General features: G+C 43.2%; 1 protein-coding gene across 1 annotated transcript in view; it reads left to right on the forward strand.

Annotated features, from left to right (window-relative positions):
• The window catches only part of TAF4 (TATA-box binding protein associated factor 4), a 66,038-nt gene extending 61,897 nt beyond the window's left edge, over positions 1–4,141 (forward strand). The window contains exon 16 of the mRNA XM_074969694.1: positions 2,700–4,141. Coding sequence (XP_074825795.1) covers positions 2,700–2,867 — 168 coding nt within the window. The 3' untranslated portion in view covers positions 2,868–4,141. The remainder of the gene's footprint in view (positions 1–2,699) is intronic.
• Positions 4,142–22,202: the final 18,061 nt, after the last annotated feature.

Consider the following 22,202-nt stretch of genomic DNA (forward strand, 5'->3'; position numbering starts at 1 on the left):
TGACCTCTCAAGATCCCTTTGGGTTCTACATGTCTGATTCCTGCTGGATATTGTTTCAGGCAGGAGAGTGAGTGAGGTTCAGGTACTTATGGCTGAACCCACCACCATAACATGTTCATAGGGACAAAGTAGTGCTGAGACCTTCTGCAAAATTTATTTGGAAGGTGGTCTTGAAACCTGATCTAAACCAGTCAGGTAAGTTTATTTGCCTTCTACCTGAAACCACACTTGACACCAGGAGGAAAAACTACATGCACTTGATGTTTCCAGGACTTCACTTTATTATATTAACAGGACCAGATCATTTAGACTGTGGGCAATAAACTGCCAGGATGTAGCCAGACATTCTAAAGGTCAAGCCATCTCTTCACCGGGGATATCAAAATGGCTAACACAATGTATCTCACTGTTAGCAGCTGGCTGGTGATGTTTGGTAGGAAAAGTACAAGACCACTCCGCCAGAGCACCAGCAACACTGTCTGCTTGCTTCTGAAATGTGCCAGTATTGGAGATCTGTAAAGCAGCAACATGGAGTAACTCACTGACAGTTTGTCAAATACTATGCCTTGGACTTGTAGGTCAGATGCCAACATTGGGAGAACAGTACTACAGTCATTGTTCAACTGATGCAGCTGGAGCTCCTCACTTCCACCATCCTGAGGGCATACATAATGCTCTGTCACCCACTTTCAGTGGGATCCACACTGACACATACGCGAACTGTTACCCTACAGTAACTGTGGTTCTTTGAGAAGTTGTAGTCAGTGTGGATCCCACAACCTGCCCTCCGTCCCCACTTCTTGGAGTCCTCGGCTACCATGGGTGTCTAATTGAAAGGGAACTGCGGGAGGGTCATGGTCACTTTGCTCTTTATGTCCTCACATGGGAGCAGGGATAGCACCAGATGCATGGGTGCCCTGCTGGATCATGTTTAAAAAAAAATCCGATCTCATGCGCCTGTGATGCATGCACTCCAGCAGGGGGAGCCATACTGACTACCGCATCTTGACGAACCACAGGTGCTGTAAGGTAAGTAACTGTTCTTGAGTTAAATCTGCCTTCTGTTCCCCACTTTTGTGTTTTTAAGTAAATTCCACCTGACTAATCTGTACACAGGAGACCAAACAGATTGTGCTATTTGGTGGGAAGAGTTGAAGCTAACCTGACAGTGCACTTGCAAGAAAAGTTGATCTAAAAGCCAAAAACACCTGTGTAATTTGAGCCTAAATCCCATTGAAAGTCAGTAGGAATTAATGTCCTACGGGTGAGATTCTGTGCTGCACCTCAGGGGAGGAGGGTGGCAGCAGCAGTGGGCTAAGGTGGTTTTAAAGCACATTTGTGCCTTCCTGATCATGGGCTGTTCTCGTGTCCCTGGGGGCATTTCTAAGTTATGGCAGTTGTGGGCCAGGGCCTGCCCCTGACACACCCTGCCTTCACCAAGGCTTGTGAAGGGGTCCTCAGAAGGCAGCTTTTATGGCAGACTTCCACAGTCCCTGCATTGGGGGAATTCTCCCCCTGCCAGACACAAGTCTTTAGGGACCCTTTACCACAAAAGTCCTTTTACCCTGTGTAAAGGTGTTGGAGTGGGGGTCAGGATCTCATCCTAAGTCACTCAGGCACTTCTGAAAACTTTACTTTAGAGCTACATCTGTGCAGTACCAGTATCCACTAAAGAGTGTTTAGGGACATGATTTGAACAGTTTTTCCCAACAGATGATGTGGACAATAAAAACTAGATTTTTGGAGGTTGTATACTAGAACAATGGGTGCTTCAGTCTAACTGAGCGATGCTGCTGTTTGAAAACAAAATATCTTCCCTGTCTAATTGTTATCCCAAATTTGACATTCCTACATGTACCCCAGAATTTGAAAGTACTGCAGTTAGCAACTGTGTGTGTTTAGCCAGCTACCAGCTGAAAACCAAACATCACATAGTTGGGAAAATCTTAGGTCCTGAGAGGCAAGGCCAAATAGCTGCATGTTTGCAGTTTTGCTATCAGAATGGGAGCATGGGATAAAAAGTGAATGTATTGTGAGAATAGAAGGAATGTTTGGGTGGCCAATGTTGGTCTTAGGCACCTCTGACACTTCTGATATGTAAGTTTTTTTGTTTGTTTGTTTTTTGTTTTTGATAAGCGATGAATAGTTTTGCTGAAATTAACCTATAGTGACTCCTATGTGCTTTGTTTGAAGTTAGCTATAAAAGATTAGATGAAAGAATTTGCTTTGGAGCAGTCTGAAGAAGCTTTCTTTGGGCAAGGATCTGACAACTAAGTTCCCCAGCAGTTAAATGGAAGGAGGGCCCCCTGAAGCCTGGCTGCTGCTCTCTCAAAATCATCTAACTTTAGATAAATACAGATGTTTTGAAATTCTCTATACCTACTGCAACTGTGTCTGTGTGTGTGCTTAATATCTAATAAAGCAGTTTTAGGTAAAAACACTCTGGCTTGTATCAATTATCTATCAGATGGATGAGCTGTGCCCCCGTTAATTTATTCCTGATGACACCTGGAGAGAAACAGTAAAGTTATCACTGCTTTAGGTTCTGAAAATCTTGGGTGACATAGCATACAGTACTTCCTATGAGAAGTCCCTTGTTTTATATCACACCTGTTTGTAGAACTGTCACAAGTTCTTGTCACAAATATTCTCTGTGGATGTTTAAACATTCTGACTCTAGCTTTTCTTCTCACCTCCAGGGGTCCAGTACAAATACACCAGTCCCAGGCAGCTCTGGAGTTGGAACAACCAGACCATTTACGCGACAAAGGATAACGCGGGTGAACCTCAGGGACCTCATATTTTGTTTAGAAAATGAGCGAGAGACAAGCCATTCACTATTGCTATACAAAGCATTCCTTAAGTAAAATGGAAAAGATCAAGGTATTTTTGACAGAGAGACGCCTGAGGACATTTTTTATAGATTTGCAGATTACGCCTTTTTGTAACAAGCAAATGGGATATTGTTTCAAAAACAACCACCTCTTTACATGGAACAGTTTTTTATTCTTGTTTATAAAAACAAACTCTTCAGTACGAGAGAAATACATTTCTGTAACAGTGAGGATACTTACAAGGCCTGTGGATACTATAAATGGACAATTAAACTTAACTCATCTCTTGATTGAGTGGCCTTCTTGCCAAACAAGCCATATATAAAGACTGATGGAATCGTTTAGCAAATAACTAGCTACCCTTTGTCATACCTGTAGCAGTTTCAACATTAATTGTGCATTTTAGTTCAGTTTTACTTAACTAAATTGATTATATAGGTATATGTCTACAGCAGATGACCTCATTTCATTTTAGCTTTTTTTAAACAGTCAGTTAGCAAAGCAAACTGATTTTTAAGAATATTTATCTTTCCCCAAAATGTTCAAATTCTAGAGGGATATACAATTAATTGAAACATAACCTCAATTTTTAATCACATTATTGCTTATTAGAGGCCCTGAAATCCCATAAAGGAGGGTTACTTCTGAATGTTTTTATCAGCATCTGTAAAAATGCATTTTATTTGCTATAGTTTGTAAAGCTGTAAAGTTTGAAAAAAGAAAAAAGGAAAAAAAAGAAAAAGAGAAACCTTTTCAGCATAAATATATTTTACTTGCACTGTGTTTTTAGCTAAAGTGAAAGCTTAGATTAAATAAAATCAAAGTTGAGAGGAATCATCAAAAAGACTCTTTCTCAGTGTGAATCAAGTGTTGAAAAATGGTTGGTGTATTTTGTCAGTAATTGTACATAATTTTTGGCACATAACATAAAAAATGGCTATGTAAACTATAATTATTTTGCTAAAAGACTGTATGCAAGCTGTGGGCCTACTTTAAAGATGTCCAGAGCAAAGTCCCTTCTTTGTACCTATTTTTTTATTACAAATATACTAATTGGTTCTTTATATTTTCAGAGGTTATTGTATTAAATTGTCTATTGATAGTACTTTTATGACTGTAAATACTTTGGCTTTCTTCGTGTGAACTCTCATGTTAGAATTTAACTCTCTTGCGTGTAAACTGAATGCTGATCAGTATTTTTTATCAACACCTGACAACTGTTACACCTTTTATTTTGTCTTTTAGGAAATCCTGTCTTTCCATTTTTTTCATGTAAATTTTGCACAGTTACTTGTTCATATGTAAATATTTTACTTTCAAAAATGAAGTTTTTAATTGCTATTGTTTTATATAGGATTGAAAGAAAATTAACTCCTTTATTAAAAACAAATTTATCTGTATTTGCTAATGCATTTTCACTCTACATCTTTCCTCCTCCTGGATTTATTTTTCTTAGCACAGTAATAAGATCCTTCTCTGTGAAGGGATGCTACCTTCCAATGATGCACTTTATTTCTTTTAAGCTTGCTTGCTTTAACCAATATTTTGAAGGCATATAGCTACCCTTGCTATGAATACAGAAATTTCACTGTCCGCCTAAGGCGTTCTGTATAAAGATCAAGGGTAGAATATCTGTAGCAGGGACGTCTCATATAGAGTGTGTGACATTTTATTTTGACTTAATAAAATTCTTCATAAAATACTATGTTCACACTGAGGGCCAGACTCTGCCCTCAAATGCACATGTGCTACTGTCTTTGACATCAATAAGAGGCATGTGTGTATCTCAAAAGAGAATGTGGTGCTAAATTGTAAAGGGACAGTGTCAGGGAATTTTTTTTTAAATAGCTCAGTTTCTTTAAGTGTTTTTCTGTGCTGTAGGTCATTAAAATCTATTGTATTTTTCACTATTAATGCTGTCCATTCACTTTTTGGATTTTATTCAGATTGGACTGCAAAAAGATTGCTCACACATTCCCTTTTGTTTCCATTAGTGAGGCCCAAGTTCTGCCATCAAACCCATGCGGAGTCCTGTTCATTTCAGCAGGTATCCTTGCAGGTGGATGGAACTGCCAGTGCAGATAGGATTGCTGGCTACTGTCCCAAACTCACTATTGGCTAATATCAAATTAGGACACAACCCTGCAATAACTTAAGCCTGTGAGAAACTATTTGCACATGAGTGTAGTGCCATTGAACTCAATGGGATGACTCCCAGAAGTAAATTTCTCCCCTGAGCAAGTGTCTGTCAAATTGGGGCTAACGCGGTACGTCTTGGTTCTTGTGCTCTGTTGTAATGCTGAGTTCACAAATACTGGTGGGAAATCAAACCAATCCAGACATCTGCTTTCATTGCAATTTTTTTAAATTAGTTTTTAAAAGCTTTGAAACTTGGTTTTAGGGCCAAAGCATTATTGAAACATTCCTTTAAACATAAAAACACCTCTTCTAAATGTTAGATGCCATTCAGAGTTGAAAAACATAGAAGCTGGAATTTAGGTCTTGGCAGGTAAGTGGAAAAGTTAGTTTCCATGTTTAATTCTTAAAGCACAGTATGGGATGGTAAGACTTGGCCCAGAAGTTTTACTGGTAGAGGTTTGACATGGCCATGTGGCAAGTGGCAAATCCATATTTGAGTAATGAAAGTCGTCATCACAAACGTGCCTATACCAATGCTGTAGCTTATCTGTATATGCCATATTTAGCAGAGAAAGTGTTGTAGAAATATTCTGGAGAGACTTAAATTGTATTGGGGAGGGAAAAGAAGTTACTTTATCTCTCTCCATCCATTTTGCTCCCTAAGTAGCATAAGTCCACTTATACAGACTTCTGAAAAGAAATTTTAAAACCATCTTTTGAAATAACAAAAATCCTTTTCCTATACATCAAAAGTAAATATCTTAAGACTTCTCAGGGCTAGTAAATGCCAGCGGGATAAACAGCACAATCTCCCCTTTCCAATAGTGCAAAGCTACCCCTGGGATCTGTGAACTCTTGTAACTGAGGTACCGGCCTTTAAGCCTGTCACGAGTGCAGAACTGAACACTACCTAATCAGGATGTTGGGTTATTAGTCTTTTTTTTGGAGGCTGGGGGGGGGATAGGAAGAAGAGGGGTTGCGGGGGTTTCCAGAATTGGGAGGAAATGTTTTTTAGTATGTTGATTATTTAAATAAGTGGCAACTGTATGAAGTTGCTCAGAAATTTGGAATATTAGGGGAAAAGTCCTGCTTGAGAGGGATTAATGGAGAAGCAAGCAGACAAAGTTGTCTGAGTTGCTTAATGAATGTGACTTTAGCTCAGGGATCCACAATTTAGCATATGGCTATTGCCCCATGTATGTGGCACATGTGTGAGTGCATATGCATATTTTGGGGATCACTTGGTTGAATGTCTTTTTAGAACATTTTCTGCTCCTGTGTAGGGATTCCAGACACAATCTAAATAAAGATAAGTCATCTTTGTCCCTATGGATGGCCTCTACAATGTTAAAGGAATGATGCAAATAAATATTTTGCAATTCCTCCTTAGGTCTCTAGGTGTCATGTGATGGAGATGTAGGAAAAAATAAACCAGGGAAGTTTGAGTTCAAGTAACTGCTATAGCGAGATCTGTAATGCAATAAAGAAATTATAGAATGACTGACTTTATTTTGTTAGCCCAAGCAGCACTCTGATATTCTGTGATTATCTTTCAGAAGGCAGTATGTAGCTGTAATGGACCTGAACTATTGATATTATTCATCTGGCATGAAAAGTCCAGCAAAACAATTAGAATATAATAAGGTGCTCTGAATTCAACCTGTTTTTCTATTTTGCACCTGTATAATAAAATAAGGGTCCCATGAACAAACCTCTCCGAATGAGACGTGTGAAACTTTGATAATGTCCATAAAATTTGCAGTAATCGTTTTATTAGGATTTTTAATATGATCCAGAAAGTTTGTGACTAAGCCTTGCTCTACACCGGGGTGGGGAGGGGGGGATTGATCTAAGTTACGCAAATTCAGCTACATGAATAATGTAGCTGAAGTTGACATACTTAGATCGACTTCCCGTGGTGTCTTCACCGTGGTGAGTCGACTGCTGCCACTCCCCCATCAACTCCGTCTGTGCCTCTCATGGTGGTGGAGTCGAGGGGAGAGCGCTTGGGGGTCGATTTATCACGTCTAGACTAGTCACGATAAATCGATCCCCACTGGATCGATCGCTGCCTGCCGATCCGGCGGGTAGTGTAGACATACCGTAAGTTAGACACTTGGCTGAGCTACTGAGTAATACAATGATTGTAATATGACTGTTTCCATATTCAAATATCTACCCAGAGAGTAAAGCCCTACTTTTCTGGGGTGTGTGGTACAAGGTACTATGACTTGGTTATTTACTATTCAAGTTCCAGTGTATATAAAGGCCCAAAGTTCAGCACAATCAAGCATGGGTTTTTTAATGTGAAGATGGAGGCAACTATGTGCCAAGCTTCAATATTAAAATTGGTTATAACATGCAGAACAAATTTTAAATGGAAAAGAGTTTCAACCTAATCCCTCTGACTTTTGAAAATATAGCACAGACCTACATTTTTGTGAGTATCTTGTTTTTCAGTTAAGGGAGGCAGTGTGGTTGCATAGATAGAACATTGTTGTGATAGAACATTGGTGTGGAACCTAGAAGAGAGGGAGGGCCTGGGCTCTCTGGTTAACTGGAAAAGGGAATGCAGAAACCTTCTCATGCAAGAGGGAGAAGGACTATTGAGTTTGGAGCTAGGCCTCTAGGGAGAAAGCCCTGGGGGGCATAGCTCTACCCAAAAATGGCAGGATGACCCTGCAGAGCCTGGGATGGGGTGGAGAGTCTGTGGAGCAGTGAGTGAGCCCAGGTATGGGGTCAAGTTATGTTTGCATTTAGTTTATTGGACTCCTTATTTACCCAGAAGGGGTGGCACTAAATGTGACCCGGCTGGAGGGCTGAGTCAAAAGAAGAGGCGGACCACTTGTTGCTAGAGGAGAAGTGCCTGCAATGCCATGCCTAGTGAGAAGGGGATGCTCCAGCGCTGAGTCCACTCGTTGACACCCCTATATGCACTGTACTCTGTAGGAGGAAGTGAGCAATTAGACAGTAAAACTTATTTTCACAGCATTTGGTCTATGTGCTATTCCATCCAATAGCAAAATTAAGCAATTGAGAGCAATCTTAGTTTTAAGTAAATTTTCTCTAACTTATTTCAGCATGCACGGAGCAGTGTGATATCTAGGACAAACCGAAACATTGCCCTTGCCTTGTAGGCTAAGCTGCTGAGAACAAATACCTTCAATATTTCAAGGAGACCAACACTCCACAACAGTTAGAAGTTTGGCCCCTGTCTTTATGGGAGAACATGGTTTTCAAAATAACAGATCATCATCCCCACACACACCACCTGATTCTTTTACTCTAAGGACCTTTTACACCACCTTGGCATGGAAAAGAGGCCGTAATGTGCGTATAATACTCCTGAGGGCATTCTGTGCCAAAAAAAAAAAAATTAGATTCACCAAGCACAAGTCATGCCTGACTAACCTGATTGCCTTCTATGATATAACTGGCTCTGTGAATAAGGGGAAAGCAGTGGACCTTGACTTTAGGAAAGCTTTTGATATGGTCTCCCAGAGTATTCTTGTCAGCAAAGAAGTATGGATTGGATGAATGGACTATAAAGTGGATAGAAAGTTGGCTAGAGTGTCAGGCTCAATGGGTAGTGATCAGTGGCTCAATGTCTAGTTGGCAGACAGTATCAAGTGGAGCGCCCCAGGGGTCAGTCCTGGGGCCAGTTTTGTTCAACATCTTCATTAATGATCTGGATGGTGGGATGGATTGCACCCTCAGCAAGTTCGTGGATGACACTAAGCTGAAGGGAGAGGCAGATAGGCTGGAGGGCAGGGATAGGGTCCAGAGTGACCTAGACAAATTGGAGGATTGGGCCAAAAGAAATCTGATGAGGTTTAACAAGGACAAGTGCAGTTAGGATGGAAGAATCCCATGCACTGCTACAGGCTGGGGACTGACTGACCAAGCAGCAGTTCTGCAGAAAAGGACCTGGAGATTACAGTGGATGAGAAGCTGGATATGAATCAACAGTGTCTCCTTGATACTAAGAAGGCTAATGGCATATTGGGCTGCATTAGTAGCAGCACTGCCAGCAGATGGAGGGAAGTGATTATTCCCCTCTATTTGGCACGGGTGAGGCCATATCTGGAGTATTGCATCCAGTTTTGGGCCCCCCACTACAGAAAGGATGTGGACAAACTGGAGAGAGTCCAGTGGAGGGCAATGAAAATGATTAGGGGGCTGGAACACATGACTTATGAGGAGAGGCTGAGGGAACTGGGCTTGTTTAGTCTGCAGAAGAGAAGAATGAGGGGGGATTTGATAGCAGCTTCCAACTACCTGAAGGGGGTTCTAAAGACGATGGAGCTAGGCTGTTCTCAGTGGTGGCAGATGACCGAACAAGGAGCAATGGTCTCAGATTGCAGTGGGGGAGGTCTAGGTTGGATATTAGAAAAAACTATTTCACTAGGAGGGTGGTGAAGCATTGGAATTACCCACCCTCCTAGTGAAATAGTTAACGAGGGAAGTAGTGGAATCTCCCCCGTTAGGGGTTTTTAAGGCCCAGCTTGACAAGGCCCAGGCTGGGATGATTTAGTTGGGTTTGGTCCTGCTTTGAGCAGGGGGTTGGACTAGATGACCTTCTGAGGTCTCTTCTAACCCTAATCTTCTATGATTTTGTGACCCTGTGGCCAGCAGCTGATATCTGCTGTCTCATTTGTGGGAGGGGAGGGGAGGAATGGAAGACAGTGGAGCATACAGACCTACGAAATGGCAGGGGCAAAACAGCCCCCCTTGCTCTATAGTAACCAATACTGCTGCTCTAGGCCTTTCCTCTACTCTGTAAACCAGCAAGGTACTGCTGAATCCTTCCCTGTAGCTGCCTTCTCATCTGGGTTTCCTCCCTTTATACCCAACACCCAGCTCCTCCCCACAACTGGGCTTCATCTTCAATTGACTCTAGCCCATACACCAGGTGCAACCAGCTGCACTAATTGCTCTCTCTCCCATTAACTCCTTTCATTATCCATATGGAGTATGTATCCCATTCCAAGGAACCAAATGCTGCTCATTAATTCATACAAATAGTCCTACTGATTTGTAAACAGAAAAGCTCCTAGGGATAAGCCAAACAAGATTTGACCCTAGCTGCTTTGTGAAAAACAGGAAGCAGTAGTAAATATGCCACTGCAGAAAAAGCAAAGGGAAAATACCATTTCATGAAGGAAGCTATTGCTGAAATAGCAGATCATACATAGAGTTTAGTACCAGCTTAAAAAAAAAAGAGTCCCTCCCCCTGGGCAAAATATTGGCTGTATTTCTGACACTCTCTCACTCACCAAGAAAGTGTGTAGATCAAGAGTAGTAACTCTTTAAACAAATTTTACAAAGTCAGGAAGTTCTGTTAAAGGGTTAGGAGTGAAATTCAATAAAGGAATATTGACTTTCACCTCTAGCTCTCTGGTTCAAATCTAGCCCAAGGCTGGTGGTGAATGATAAGAGTTATATGCAGGCTGTCTGGTGGCCTATGTGAAATGAGCTGGTTGTGGCCTCTAGTAATTTACTCTAGGGCACGAGTTCATAGCATAGAAAGCCCCAGTGGGAATAAATACTGTCCTATTTTGCACATGTAGGAACAGTCTCAGTAGAACCAGCAAGGAGTGACTGACAGTCACACCCACAGGTAACACCTCCGGGGCAAGGAAGAGGCAGAGGGGCAGGGTAGTACAAGCTGTAATGCTACTGCCCCTACTCTCCTCACTCGTTGAATAAATAAAATGCTGCCCGCTCCAGGTATGGCAACTGACTGTCTTTCACAGACACCAAAGTCGCTTACCAATAATAATACCTAGCTCTGATCTATTGCTTTTCCTCTGTAGTTCTCAAAGCACTTTAAAATGGGAGTAGTCACACTGACCGCCTTTTATACAGATTTTATACATCTGAGGGAGTCTACACAGCACCAAAAAACAAAACAAAAAAACCTGGCAGCAAGTCTCAGAGCCCAGATCAGCACACAGACTCACGGTCCAGTCGCACTGGGGACAATAACACTTGCCATTCCTGTCTCCTGGGTGCGAGCTTACTTAATGCTGAGGAAGCACTTAGAGAACCTGCGATGGAAAGTGCTATACAATCTTTTATTATTTATTATCCTTTTATCTCCCAGGTAGAAAAACAGAGGTACACGGCACCTATTCAATCTCTGCTTGTTTTACCCACATCTGGTATCCAAATGGCTTAGGAATCCAATATTGGCAGACGTGCTGATCGGATGTGATCAGAGGAAAGAACAGAGGCCTGTGGATTTAAACACCAGCGTTTCCTGTCAATCTGACAGCTCAGATTAGAGTGATGAGCACATTATAAGCACCTATATAGACAAGAATAGCGCATGTCCTTCTTTGGACAGCAGATGGTGCTGTCAGCCTATGTAAAATAATGAAATTCAGTATCAGGGAATGAAGAAATAAACTGTGATTTTACAGTCCCTCTAGATCGGTCTTTGGCGAAAAAAAGTCCTTTTGAATTTGCATGCAAGGAAAAAGCTTTTCTATTTTATGCAAGATCTAATGTAAATTATTCATCTACCTTGCTCTAAATAATAGAAAATAGGAAGGGGAAGAGGGGAGGAATTAGTTTAGTTGGCAAAAATCTTCAAATAAATAAAAAGTAGAATTTCCCTAAGTATTTCAGCATGCTTGGATCAAAAGACTACTTATTTATGCATTTAAATCTTTATGCAGGTTAGAGTAGCTGAGTTTAGCAGATGTCTGCGAGTTTACAAGTGAAACCCCCTTTAAAAGCTAGGGGAATTGATAAGGGTGCTGACTAAAAGAGTGCCACAAGAGTACAAACATCTACAAAACAGGACGCAAACACTGAAAGGGGACCCTTAGTGATGTAGAGATGTAAGAAAATCAATGTAAAAATGCACGGTACTTACAAGATCAACATTTTAACCTTCACCTTTTAACACCTTGATTCCATTTTCTTTAAACTAATCTAATTTCTTCAAGTTTTGGATCCGTCGGGTTGGAGAGAAGAAAATGCAAATTTCCCCTACAACTGTTTTTCAGAGGTTGGGGTTGAGCCAAATGGAGCTTTTGTGGCTGTCAGAGATGGAATGTAATTTCTCTTCCAAATGTCTCTGGACTATCTTTAATAAAGGCTTTTAAATGCAGAAGCAGACAAAACACAGACACCCAGGAAAGACAAACATGCTCCAGATTCAGTGCTACTGAGTGCAGCTCTGGGGACTTTTGGGAAGTTTGGTCTTCTTGGAGCAAAGCTGCATTTTTCTTTTGGTTGATTGTTTTCAAATTCCTTTGCAGGTTTAGATTAGTGGGGAAGTACCAGCCAGCCTCTGTTTATTTTGAATTAGTTTAACTGCTTCTGTTTGCACTTACTGTGTAACTGGGGTATGTGTGTGTGTGTGAGAGAGAGAGAGTGTCACACAGTTATCTGTAGGCTCTTTGCTGTATGTCTTGTTCATATGAAAACCAAGATCTCTGTTCTCCCCTCTGTGGGAATAAACCCATGTAGGAAAGAGGGAACTCACTGGAATCTCCTCCACAGTTGTGTTGATTTATGTTCTGCAAAACTGATCAGTCTCTGTTTTAAATGCCTTTTTTATCTTTTTTATCTATTTTAATTCATTTTCTCGTGTGTATCCTAATCAGTAAATTCCACTTTGGCATGAGTTGTCCAGGGTCTTTGCCATGAGGCTAAGCAGGCTGCGGTCTCTTTACTTGAAAGCCGTGTTGTTAACATGACCCTGTAGCTGTATGCCCTTGACGCTTTCGGCCCACTTATTCCATCAAAATGTTGTCTGTGGACCACGTTGATGAAATCAGGGGTTCTCTCTGCCCCTTACCCAAGGATCCCCAAGAACTGCAGAAAACCAGGGGTATCCATATGTACTCCTGTTGCCTCTACTTTGCTGCCCATTCCTCCCAGATCCTCCCAGTCCTACAGTTCCTGTAGGAGTCATGCTTTCAGGGGCTCCCTCTAGTATGGCTGTCTCCAAAATCACCTCCCAAAGCTTCCTCAGCACAGGGATGAAACAGCAAGTTACCACAGCGTTGTTGCTACCCAGCTGGCTGGTAAGGGGGAGAATCAGGAGGAGCCTGACTCGCTAATTACCCTGGCATCCCTCTTCCAGCTGCGGAGCTGGGACCCTCGAGTGAGAGCAAGGGGGAGCGGAGCATGCAGCAGAGATGACCCCTCTCCTCCTTCCATGGCTGTAGGATCCCATCCCCACACACAGCTGGAGAGGAGCTGCGGCCCAAGTGCTCCATCTTCCTTCTGCTCTTGGGATTCCTGCCCTTCCAACACTGCTGCCAACCTTCTGAGTGCGCACAGTTCCTGCTGCGCTAGAGTTAATGCAGGTCAAAAAGATGAGAAAATACTGTGATATTACACAACAGCTTTAGGACTCTGATCCAACTGGAGCTTTCTGACTGGCTGCAACTGCTGTCATGCCTACAGCCCTAATGCTCTACAGATGCATGAATTCCAGTTCATAATAGCCCCAGGGTCAGTACATTGTTAGGGAATTATTTCATTCCCCAGATTAAGGTCCCTCACTCTTTAGTTTCTTACCATTTACATATCCCCAGGGTGTGTTATAAGCACCCCAAAATGCAAGGTCTATTGTGTCCTGTTCCCTTGCAGGTGGGAAGAACAGAATCGGCATAAATCACAGTAATCAAGATGTTCTCTAACAAATAAACTCCAGCATCTCTGGCGGTGAGGAGGCAAAGGCACCGTCTGGCTCTCTGTAAAGGGCCGTGTTCAGCAGTAATCTTATTTGTAATGTAATCAATATGTTTACTGAAGGGGAGAATATCATCAAGTATTACTTTAAGATACTTAGGAGATGTGACACAATCCAAAGAGGAACCCACAACTCGAAATGTAAAGGTATTAGCCTGACTGAATTTGCTAATAGAAAAAAACAGCTACAGTTTTATCAAGACTGACAGAGGAAGAGAGGTTTATTAAGCCCACTGATCACATAGCCTGTTTTAGAGAAGAGGGTGGTAGAGGGAGAAGGAACATCATTGTCAGTAAGTGAAAGAGCATTGTCATCTGCATCCATAAATCATTTTCAGCAGGCCTGGAGCCTGGCGTTCCCCTGCGACAGCTTGAATCCTGTATGAGCAGAGCAACATGTGGCTGAGTGGCGGTAGAGGCAGCTCATGAGCTGTAAATTGCCATTCCTCCGTGGACTTCAATGGAGCAACTCTGATTTACATCAGCTGAGGATACAGTCCATTACGCCTGGAGCTGGGAACTAATTTGTGAAACTTGTTATCTTTTAACCAAGGAGATCTTGACTTCAGGTTTGGAGCCCGATTGGACAATTGGCTTCAATACGATCCTGGAAACACTTATGCGTGTGCTTAGCTTTGCTTATGTGTCTTGTCTCATTGAAGTCAATGGGACTGCTCATGTGAGTGAAGGAAACTCATGTGCTTAGGTCGTCATAGGATTTAGGTGCGTCTTCATAGTCCCCTGGCTCAGATCCTCAGCCAGTGGGTGAAGAGACCAGTGTCATGCTTGTCTACAAGGCATTTTCTGCTTTCTCTAGTGCTTTGTCGACAGCTTGCCTGGGAAGAATCGTTTGACTCATGTAAGAGCAAAAGATTTTGAACTGAGAAATTCACACCAGCCAGCCATTTTTATTGAGCTCTGTTGAGCAAAGAGGACTACGATTTCTGGGGCACTTGGAAGAGCAAGCTCGTTAGGTGGGAGACCAAAGGCAAAGTGAAGAGGAGGTAGATATCATATGACGTGGTGGGGACAAATGAGTGGGCATCTGGCATGATGGACAAAATCTTCACTGGAAGCCAAAGAAAGTGCATGACCAGGGTCGTATGGAAGAGGTGGGTCACCTACATGAGAGGAACTAAGTTTAAATAACTTTCTCTTTTGAAGAAGTAGAATTCTTCATACCGCTGAGAGGAAGAAGTGCTTTTGAATGTGGAAAAAATCCTTAAAAAGTCCCTATGGAGATTTTTCTTAAGTCATTAGAGAGGAGAAATTCCAGTGGTATTTTAAAGTGAACTTTCCTAGTGCTTCTGTGTGAGTTAAACAGCAGTGGGTGTTAATTTGCTGGACAGCAGAACCAGAATTTTCAGAAGGGCTCAGTGTCCACAATAAGTGTCACAATGGGAACTCCTGGGTGTTGAGCTCTTCTGAAAATCTGGCCCTTATTTGGGTTCCTAAATGGGAACTGAGTTTGGAAAACTATAGGTTCTCTGGAAAAGCTGACTTCCACCGGCTTAGCACAGGGCAAGGACAGTTGTTTTGGAAAGGCTAAGATGCCTCTTTATAAAAAGACTATATTTGTACAGTATGTCACAAAAATACCTGAAACTACAAGTAACCTTGTTCAAGTAACTGCTAACAGGCTAAAACTGTTAATCTTAGAAAAGAGACAACTAAGGGGTGATATGATAGAGGTCTACACAATCGTGAATGGTGTGGAGAAAGTGAATAGGGAAGTGTTATTTACTCTGTCACATAACGCAAGACCAAATTCATTAATATATTAGTTTTAAACCTGCTGCCTAAGGAAGTATTTCTCAGACAATGCATCGTCAAGCTGTGGAACTCATTGCCAGGGGTGTGGTTGGGGAGGACCAAAGTGTAACTGAGCTCAAAAAAGACTTAGATAATTCATGGAGGATAAGTCCATCAAAGGCTATTAGACAAGATGGTCAGGGACACACCCCCAGGCTCTGGGTGTCTCTAAACCTCTGCCTGCTGGAAGCTGAGACTGGATGTCATAGGTTGAATCATTCAGTAATTGCCCAGTTCTGTTCATCTCTATGAAGCCTCTGGCACTGGCCACTGACAAAAGACCGATTATTGGGCTAGATGGACCATTGGTCTGACCCAGTATGGCCATTCTTATGTTCTGATGCTACGTAAGAGCCATGTAATAAGAATAAACAATGATGTAAGCCCAAAAGAAACGATGCAAGTTCACCCCACCATTTTCCATCAGAGTGACAGCAGGATTCATTTGTTCTGAACATGGAGGTACAGTCTGGCAGGTTTGACATACTGACACTGGCACAGTGTGCAGAAATGTCAGCCTGGATACGATGGTTTTCAAATATAGATTCTTGCCTACAGGTTTGGAGGGTGCAACAGGGCTGGGGAAAAGGAAGAGGCTGTTTTGAACCTAACTTGCCAGTGCTATCTCCTTCGAATCACCTTGTGGTGCTATTTGTTTTATAGACATTCAATATGCCCTAACTCTGCTGGAGTATGTCTGAGTTCCAGACTGCGTGTCCATTTGAGCTGTGAAGGTCTGGCCCAACTTCTTTTCCTTTCTCGAGTTTCAACTGCCATTTTTCTGCCTGAGTAATAGTGATTACTCTTGCATCTGTAAGGCTTCTGGATCAGACTAGTGATCTTTCTATTAGTATCTTGTCTCTAACAGTAGCTTCAGAGAAAGGTGTAAAACTTCCATAATGGACAAGTATGCCCATGGAGGAAGTTTCTTCCTGACCCTAGGGAGTTAGTAGTTGGCTTGTATCCTGAAGCACGAGAGTTTATATCCCTTATAATTTTTTTTATCTTATCTAATGGATCCCAAAGCTCTTTAAAAACTGAAATACAAACTTTGTAAGGTTCAGTCCAGTGGGTTACCTCTGTGGTGAACCAGGCCAACTGTTTAAACGCAATAGCTCAGGACAAGACGCAAGATCCTGCATCCAGCTGAACATGCAGTGAGTGAGAGAGGCTGGACGTAATTGGGCAGGTGGAATTTGACCAGGAAACTGGGGTTAACACTCTGGCTCGTGCAGAAAGTGCTCTAGGATCTTTCCTGGTCAAGAGGACCTTGTGTTCACATCTCAGCTGGAGCCCAGCACGTCCAGTAGCACAGAACTCCCTACCCTCATGCTGGGGTCCTGAGCACCTTCCGCTTAAGCATGCAGATGGCCTCTGGGGTCACCCCAGAATGCCCCTGCAGCAGTAGCCCGTCCTATTCATGAGCAGAGGCCGGGCTGTATTCCTGCTCTATGATCCCATTGCACCAGCTACTTTGGTGTTAAGGGTACGTCTGTGCTGCCATAAAACACCCACAGCTGGCCTGGGGCAGCTGACTGAGGCTTGCGGAATTCAGGCTACGGGGCTCTCAAACGGCCGTGTAGATGTTCAGGCTCAGGCCTGGGACGCTGGGACCCTGTGAGACGAGAGGGTCTCGGAGCCTGGGCTCCAACCTGAGCCTGAACATCTACGCGGCCATTTTAGAGCCCTGCGAGCCTGAGTCAGCTGCCCGGAGTGTTCTGTTGCAGCACAGACAGACCTAAAGCGTCTATCGGGCAACACTGGCACTGGGCCTGAGAGCGCAGAGGGAGCAATCAAAATCTGGTTTTGTCCGTGTCCGTGCAGAGCCTCCTACTACCACCCCGCTGCACGCAGCCTGCATCAATCAACTTACACCTGAGCTAAACTGACAAGAAAGCTGGTAGGAAAATAAAAACAACACAAAAAATAAATGGCACTCGTTTAATTATTTAAATTAAGACTTATTTGAAAGACGTGTTTCCAGCAAACACTCCCTCTTTACTTTTTAATGAGCTGCAGTGCATCGAAAGGAAAAAGCCAATAAACTTCCTACTGCAGTTTCTTAACATGTTTAATTAAACAGGTGCTGCGGGGGGAACCATACACTGCTCCCACAAATAATGGCATCAGCATCCCTTCCTGCACAACACGCGATGCACAGCCAGTAGCAACAGCGCCGTGGGGTGTTTCTTGCTCTGTCTAGCAGGGCAGAGCTCCCTCTCTTTATAGCTACAGCTACTTCCTGTCTCACTGGCATGTTGTAAATTAATCTGAGACTTTTGCAAGTGCAAGGAGATTTGTTTTTTTTATATATATTTATTTCTGTGATTCACTGGCAGCTAAGCCTGTTAGGGGATGGTGCTTGGACTGCAACAGAAGCTGAACCACTATATGTAGGGATGCAAATGCTGCGCTTCCAAAGCGCCCTTCTAGATAGGGATGTCTCCATAAATTGATATAGGCCTCCTGTAGGAAGGAGGGAAACGGAGCACAAATAAAGGCTTGTTGTCTACGCTGAGAAATTAATTAGGATTAAGGTTGTGGTGTGAATTTAAAGTGGAAGAGCCTGTGTGGATGCTCTTATTTTGGAATAAGAATGCCTAATTCCAAATTAGCTTAATCTACTTCAGTCAACACTGTCTTAATTTCTCCAGGTAGGAAGATAGTGAGCTCTCCTCCTGGGCCACTGAGTCTGGACATGGTGGGTTTTGAATCCTAGTCCTCTGGGGCTAACCCTGTTACATCATAGCCCAGAATAACCCATCAAAAGAAATATCTTCCCATATTCCCACAATCAGAATCCTAGAGCCTTCTTAGGTGTCCATATTGACTCAGGCTACAGGAATAGAGATGGGATTCATCAGAGGAACTCTTACCCACATCTGTGTGCCTGCCAAACTCTTACTCTGGAGTAAAAGCATCCACACAAGGAGATGGAAGCAGGACCGAAGATGGTTCTCTTAGTCACATGCTTCCACTTTCCTCACCCAGCACTATCCCCTCAGAGTTCTTCGGTCCTACTTCCATCTGCAAGTCTTTAAACCACGATTTGAGGACTTCAATAGCTCAGACATAGGTTAGAGGTTTGTTACAGGAGTGGGTGGGTGAGATTCTGTGGCCTCTGTTGTGCAGGAGGTCAGATGAGACGATCATAATGGTCCCTTCTGACCTTAAAATCTATTATTCTAATCAGTAGTAGTTATTCTGGTATAACTCCCTATGTAGACAAGCCCTAAAATCCCTTCACCACTCCTGACATTAAAATCAATGGGACTACTCACACATTTAAAGTCAAGCACATTCTTAAGTGCGTTACTGGATTGGGCCCTTGGTGGGCAGCTGGTGCTGGGAAGGATTCTTGGAAGAAGTGAGGATAAGGAGGGATCAGAGGAAGGAAGGAAGAGAGGGACAACTGGAGGTGGACGGGGCAGTAGAAAGGAGGCACTGGAAGTAGAGGGATGAAATGCTGGGAGAGATCTGGCAGCAATAGAGGGTTTAGGGGCAATGGAAAGATTATGGTGTGGGGCCTAGGGAAGGAGGTGACATGATGGAGAAACTGGGCTTTCCTGAGAGACCAGAGAAACCCCCAGGAAAAAAGGCAGATGCAAGCTCAGCTGGTGGGAGTGAATCAGCAGGATCTCCTCAGGGAGACTCCAGGTGAAGCCGGCCACGGCGCTTGAGCCATCTTTGAGGCCTTTGAAAGGAGCATCACTGATAGGGCTCTGAAGGGTTGTGGCTGTGACACGGGGGCTCAAGGACCGGGGCTGTAAAGCAGAGGAGAGGGCTCTCCAGGCTCCACCAGAGAGACAAAGTCTCTCCCAGGGAAATAAAATACACCAATGGCCTGATTTGGGGCAGCCAGAGGTTTCCCGTCATCCCTGACACCAACACTAGTGAGATGGGCTCATCCTCTCCTTGACTAGAAAAAAACCCCACTGTGGGAAGCATATGTCAGCTCAACCCTCCTTTTGTCATTTTAATTGAATTGTGTCACATTGCTTTACTTTTGCTAAAAATCATAATGGAGAGTTAATTAGCAGTTCACGGAGTCTGTGGGACGAGAGCACTTGCCAGCCGAAACAGGGAGATCTCATGGAGATGACACTAATGCAGTAACTGCAGGCCTCTCTAGCTATGTAAGATGAGGGAGGAAAATACAATCACAAAACATCCAGTATAATAAAATCCTCCAGCCTTGTCATGCACAAGGGAGAGGGAGGTCACACACACGACTGGGAGCCATGACCCTGCATGCTAATGGTTACCACCAGTGTATCTATGCAGAAGGGAGACATTTTTAGGCGGGATTTGCAAAGGCAAGTCAGTGTCGGCCTAGCGCTTGCCACGCTGAAGTCAGTGGTAATGGGAGTTTTCCTGGGAGTAGAATATAGCCAATTCTGAAAGCGTTTGAAAAACGTCATTCTATGATTTGTGGTTTTCATCCCTTTTTTTTTAAACCTTCTGTGGGTGGGGAAGAATGGATTGCTGAAGAGACTGTCTCTTACTATGTGTGTGTACAGCGCCTAGCACAATGAGGCCTTGATCTTGGTTGAGGCTCTAGGCACTCTTGTAATACAAACAATTAAACAGAAAAAAACCCCTTCAGGTCTTGCCTTCCACTTTGTCAGATAAAGAGGAGTGGTGAATGGGTGGGGTCTTCATTGGGCTGCGAATATGAAAAGCAAAGGAACATACTCCTTTATACCCTACATGCAAAGAAGTTTTTTTTTGTGGCATATGGTGGTTTAAAAGCCAGTTGAGAAAGAGTGGTTATAAACCTGCAATCCACCAGCTTTTCAGCTGTGCTTCAGCCCCTCTGCACGTATTATCCCAGTTAATCACTGAGCCTTAGGCCTGGATACTCCGTGTTGTGGTTTTAATTGAACTTGAGAGAAGGGGTATAAAATGTGGCAAAGGGCCAAATTATAAATGAAGTGCAACTCCATGGAGTTAAAGGGAGGTCACTCACTGCTTACCCTTTGGGCTGAATATGGAGTAGCGAGCTCAGCTGATTGGCTTGGAATGCAAACATCAAACATAGGAGCTGTAAAATGGAAAATGGGCTGAGGGAAGGTCATTTCCTCATGTCAGTCTGAATGGCAAAGACCTAAGGAGGGTGCAGCGTGGTTGTTGGTGTTGTATGGACACAGGGACACAGTTGGCCCTGGTAGGATTCCATTAATCCCAGTGGAATTCCACTGGGGTGAATCTGGCCCATTAAGCCAATACAAAGCCGACCCCTGTCCTTTCTGCACAGCTTCAGTATTGTGGGTTCTGGCTGCAGGTGTTCTGATCTGAGTGCAAGAAAAACCATCAGGGATAAGCGTGTGGCTGGGAGAGCCATCACCTTAACACTTCTCTAGCTAACCATGCACAACAGTACAGTATGAACGGTGGTGTCCAGCTGTGTTAGACACTCTCATTACTCTCCCAAGTTGCACTGTAGCCATGTGGCTGTGATGGGGGCTAAAGTTCAATGTGTAGCCTTGTCTTCACTGTGGAGAAAGGAAGGGTTTTTAATCACATGCTGGTTAAGGTGGGGTAGAAAGGCAGTTTTAGCTTTAACATATGTTAGCAGGTTGAAGTAAACTCTAGAATGCTTCATTTAGTTCATTTCCATATTGAAGGTCACGATGTCAACCATCTGCTAGTGGAGGCTACATCTTTTCTAAAGGGCTCTCTGCTGCATAACTTTAGCTTCTGTGAGTAAAACTGGGCTCATTAGGACAGTGAGAAGAGTGACCAGCAGTAACTCTCTTCCATGTCCTTGTAATGGAGACTGGAGATGGTGTAATGTCTCCTCAATAAAAGGAAATGAGAAATAAAAACGAACAGATGGTTTGACCATGTAGGCCCAATTCTGCAAACACATAGACAGATGTTTGACTTTACTCAGGTGACTAATCCCATTAAAGTCTGTTGGATTAGTCATGTCAGTAAAGTTAAAGGTTTCAGAGTAGCAGCCGTGTTAGTCTGTATTCGCAAAAAGAAAAGGAGTACTTGTGGCACCTTAGAGACTAAAATTTATTTGAGCATAAGCTTTCGTGAGCTACAGCTCACTTCATCGGATGCATTCAGTGGAAAAACTGAATGCATCCGATGAAGTGAGCTGTAGCTCACGAAAGCTTATGCTCAAATAAATTTGTTAGTCTCTAAGGTGCCACAAGTACTCCTTTTCTTTTTTAGTAAAGTTAAACACATGCTTAAGTATTTGCAGGATATAGACCTTCTCTGTAGCATCCTACTCTCTCACTATAATGAACAGAAACTGAAAATAAATTCCTTCCGTCTCATCTTTTTTTCCCTATTCAATTTCCAGCATTGCTGCCGAAATGGAGGCCGGGGCCAAATGGCTCATGTTTTCTAGGGCAGACTCTGTGACGTTCCGAAGCCAAACACAGCAGTTGCCTCTGGAGCCTGGGGAGTGGTTTCTAGGAAAGGCTGCTGTATCATGACACATGGTGAGGTCTTTTCCCCTGCTCTGCAGCTCCATCTTGCTAATTGTGGACAAAGGAGCAAAGTGAGCATGATGTTAAGGAAGGATGTGATTGTGCCTAGGAGCTCGAAGTGTGGAGGTGTTTAGGAGTCATTCCATAGAGAGGAAGGATGGCCCAGTGTTTAGGGACTCCATTTCCTATTTTGCCACAGGCTGCCTGTGTGACTTTGGGTAAGTCTCTTAGTCTCTCTGCCTCAGTTCCTAAT

This window comes from Natator depressus, chromosome 13 (assembly GCF_965152275.1).
Source record: "Natator depressus isolate rNatDep1 chromosome 13, rNatDep2.hap1, whole genome shotgun sequence".
NCBI lineage: Eukaryota > Metazoa > Chordata > Testudines > Cheloniidae > Natator > Natator depressus.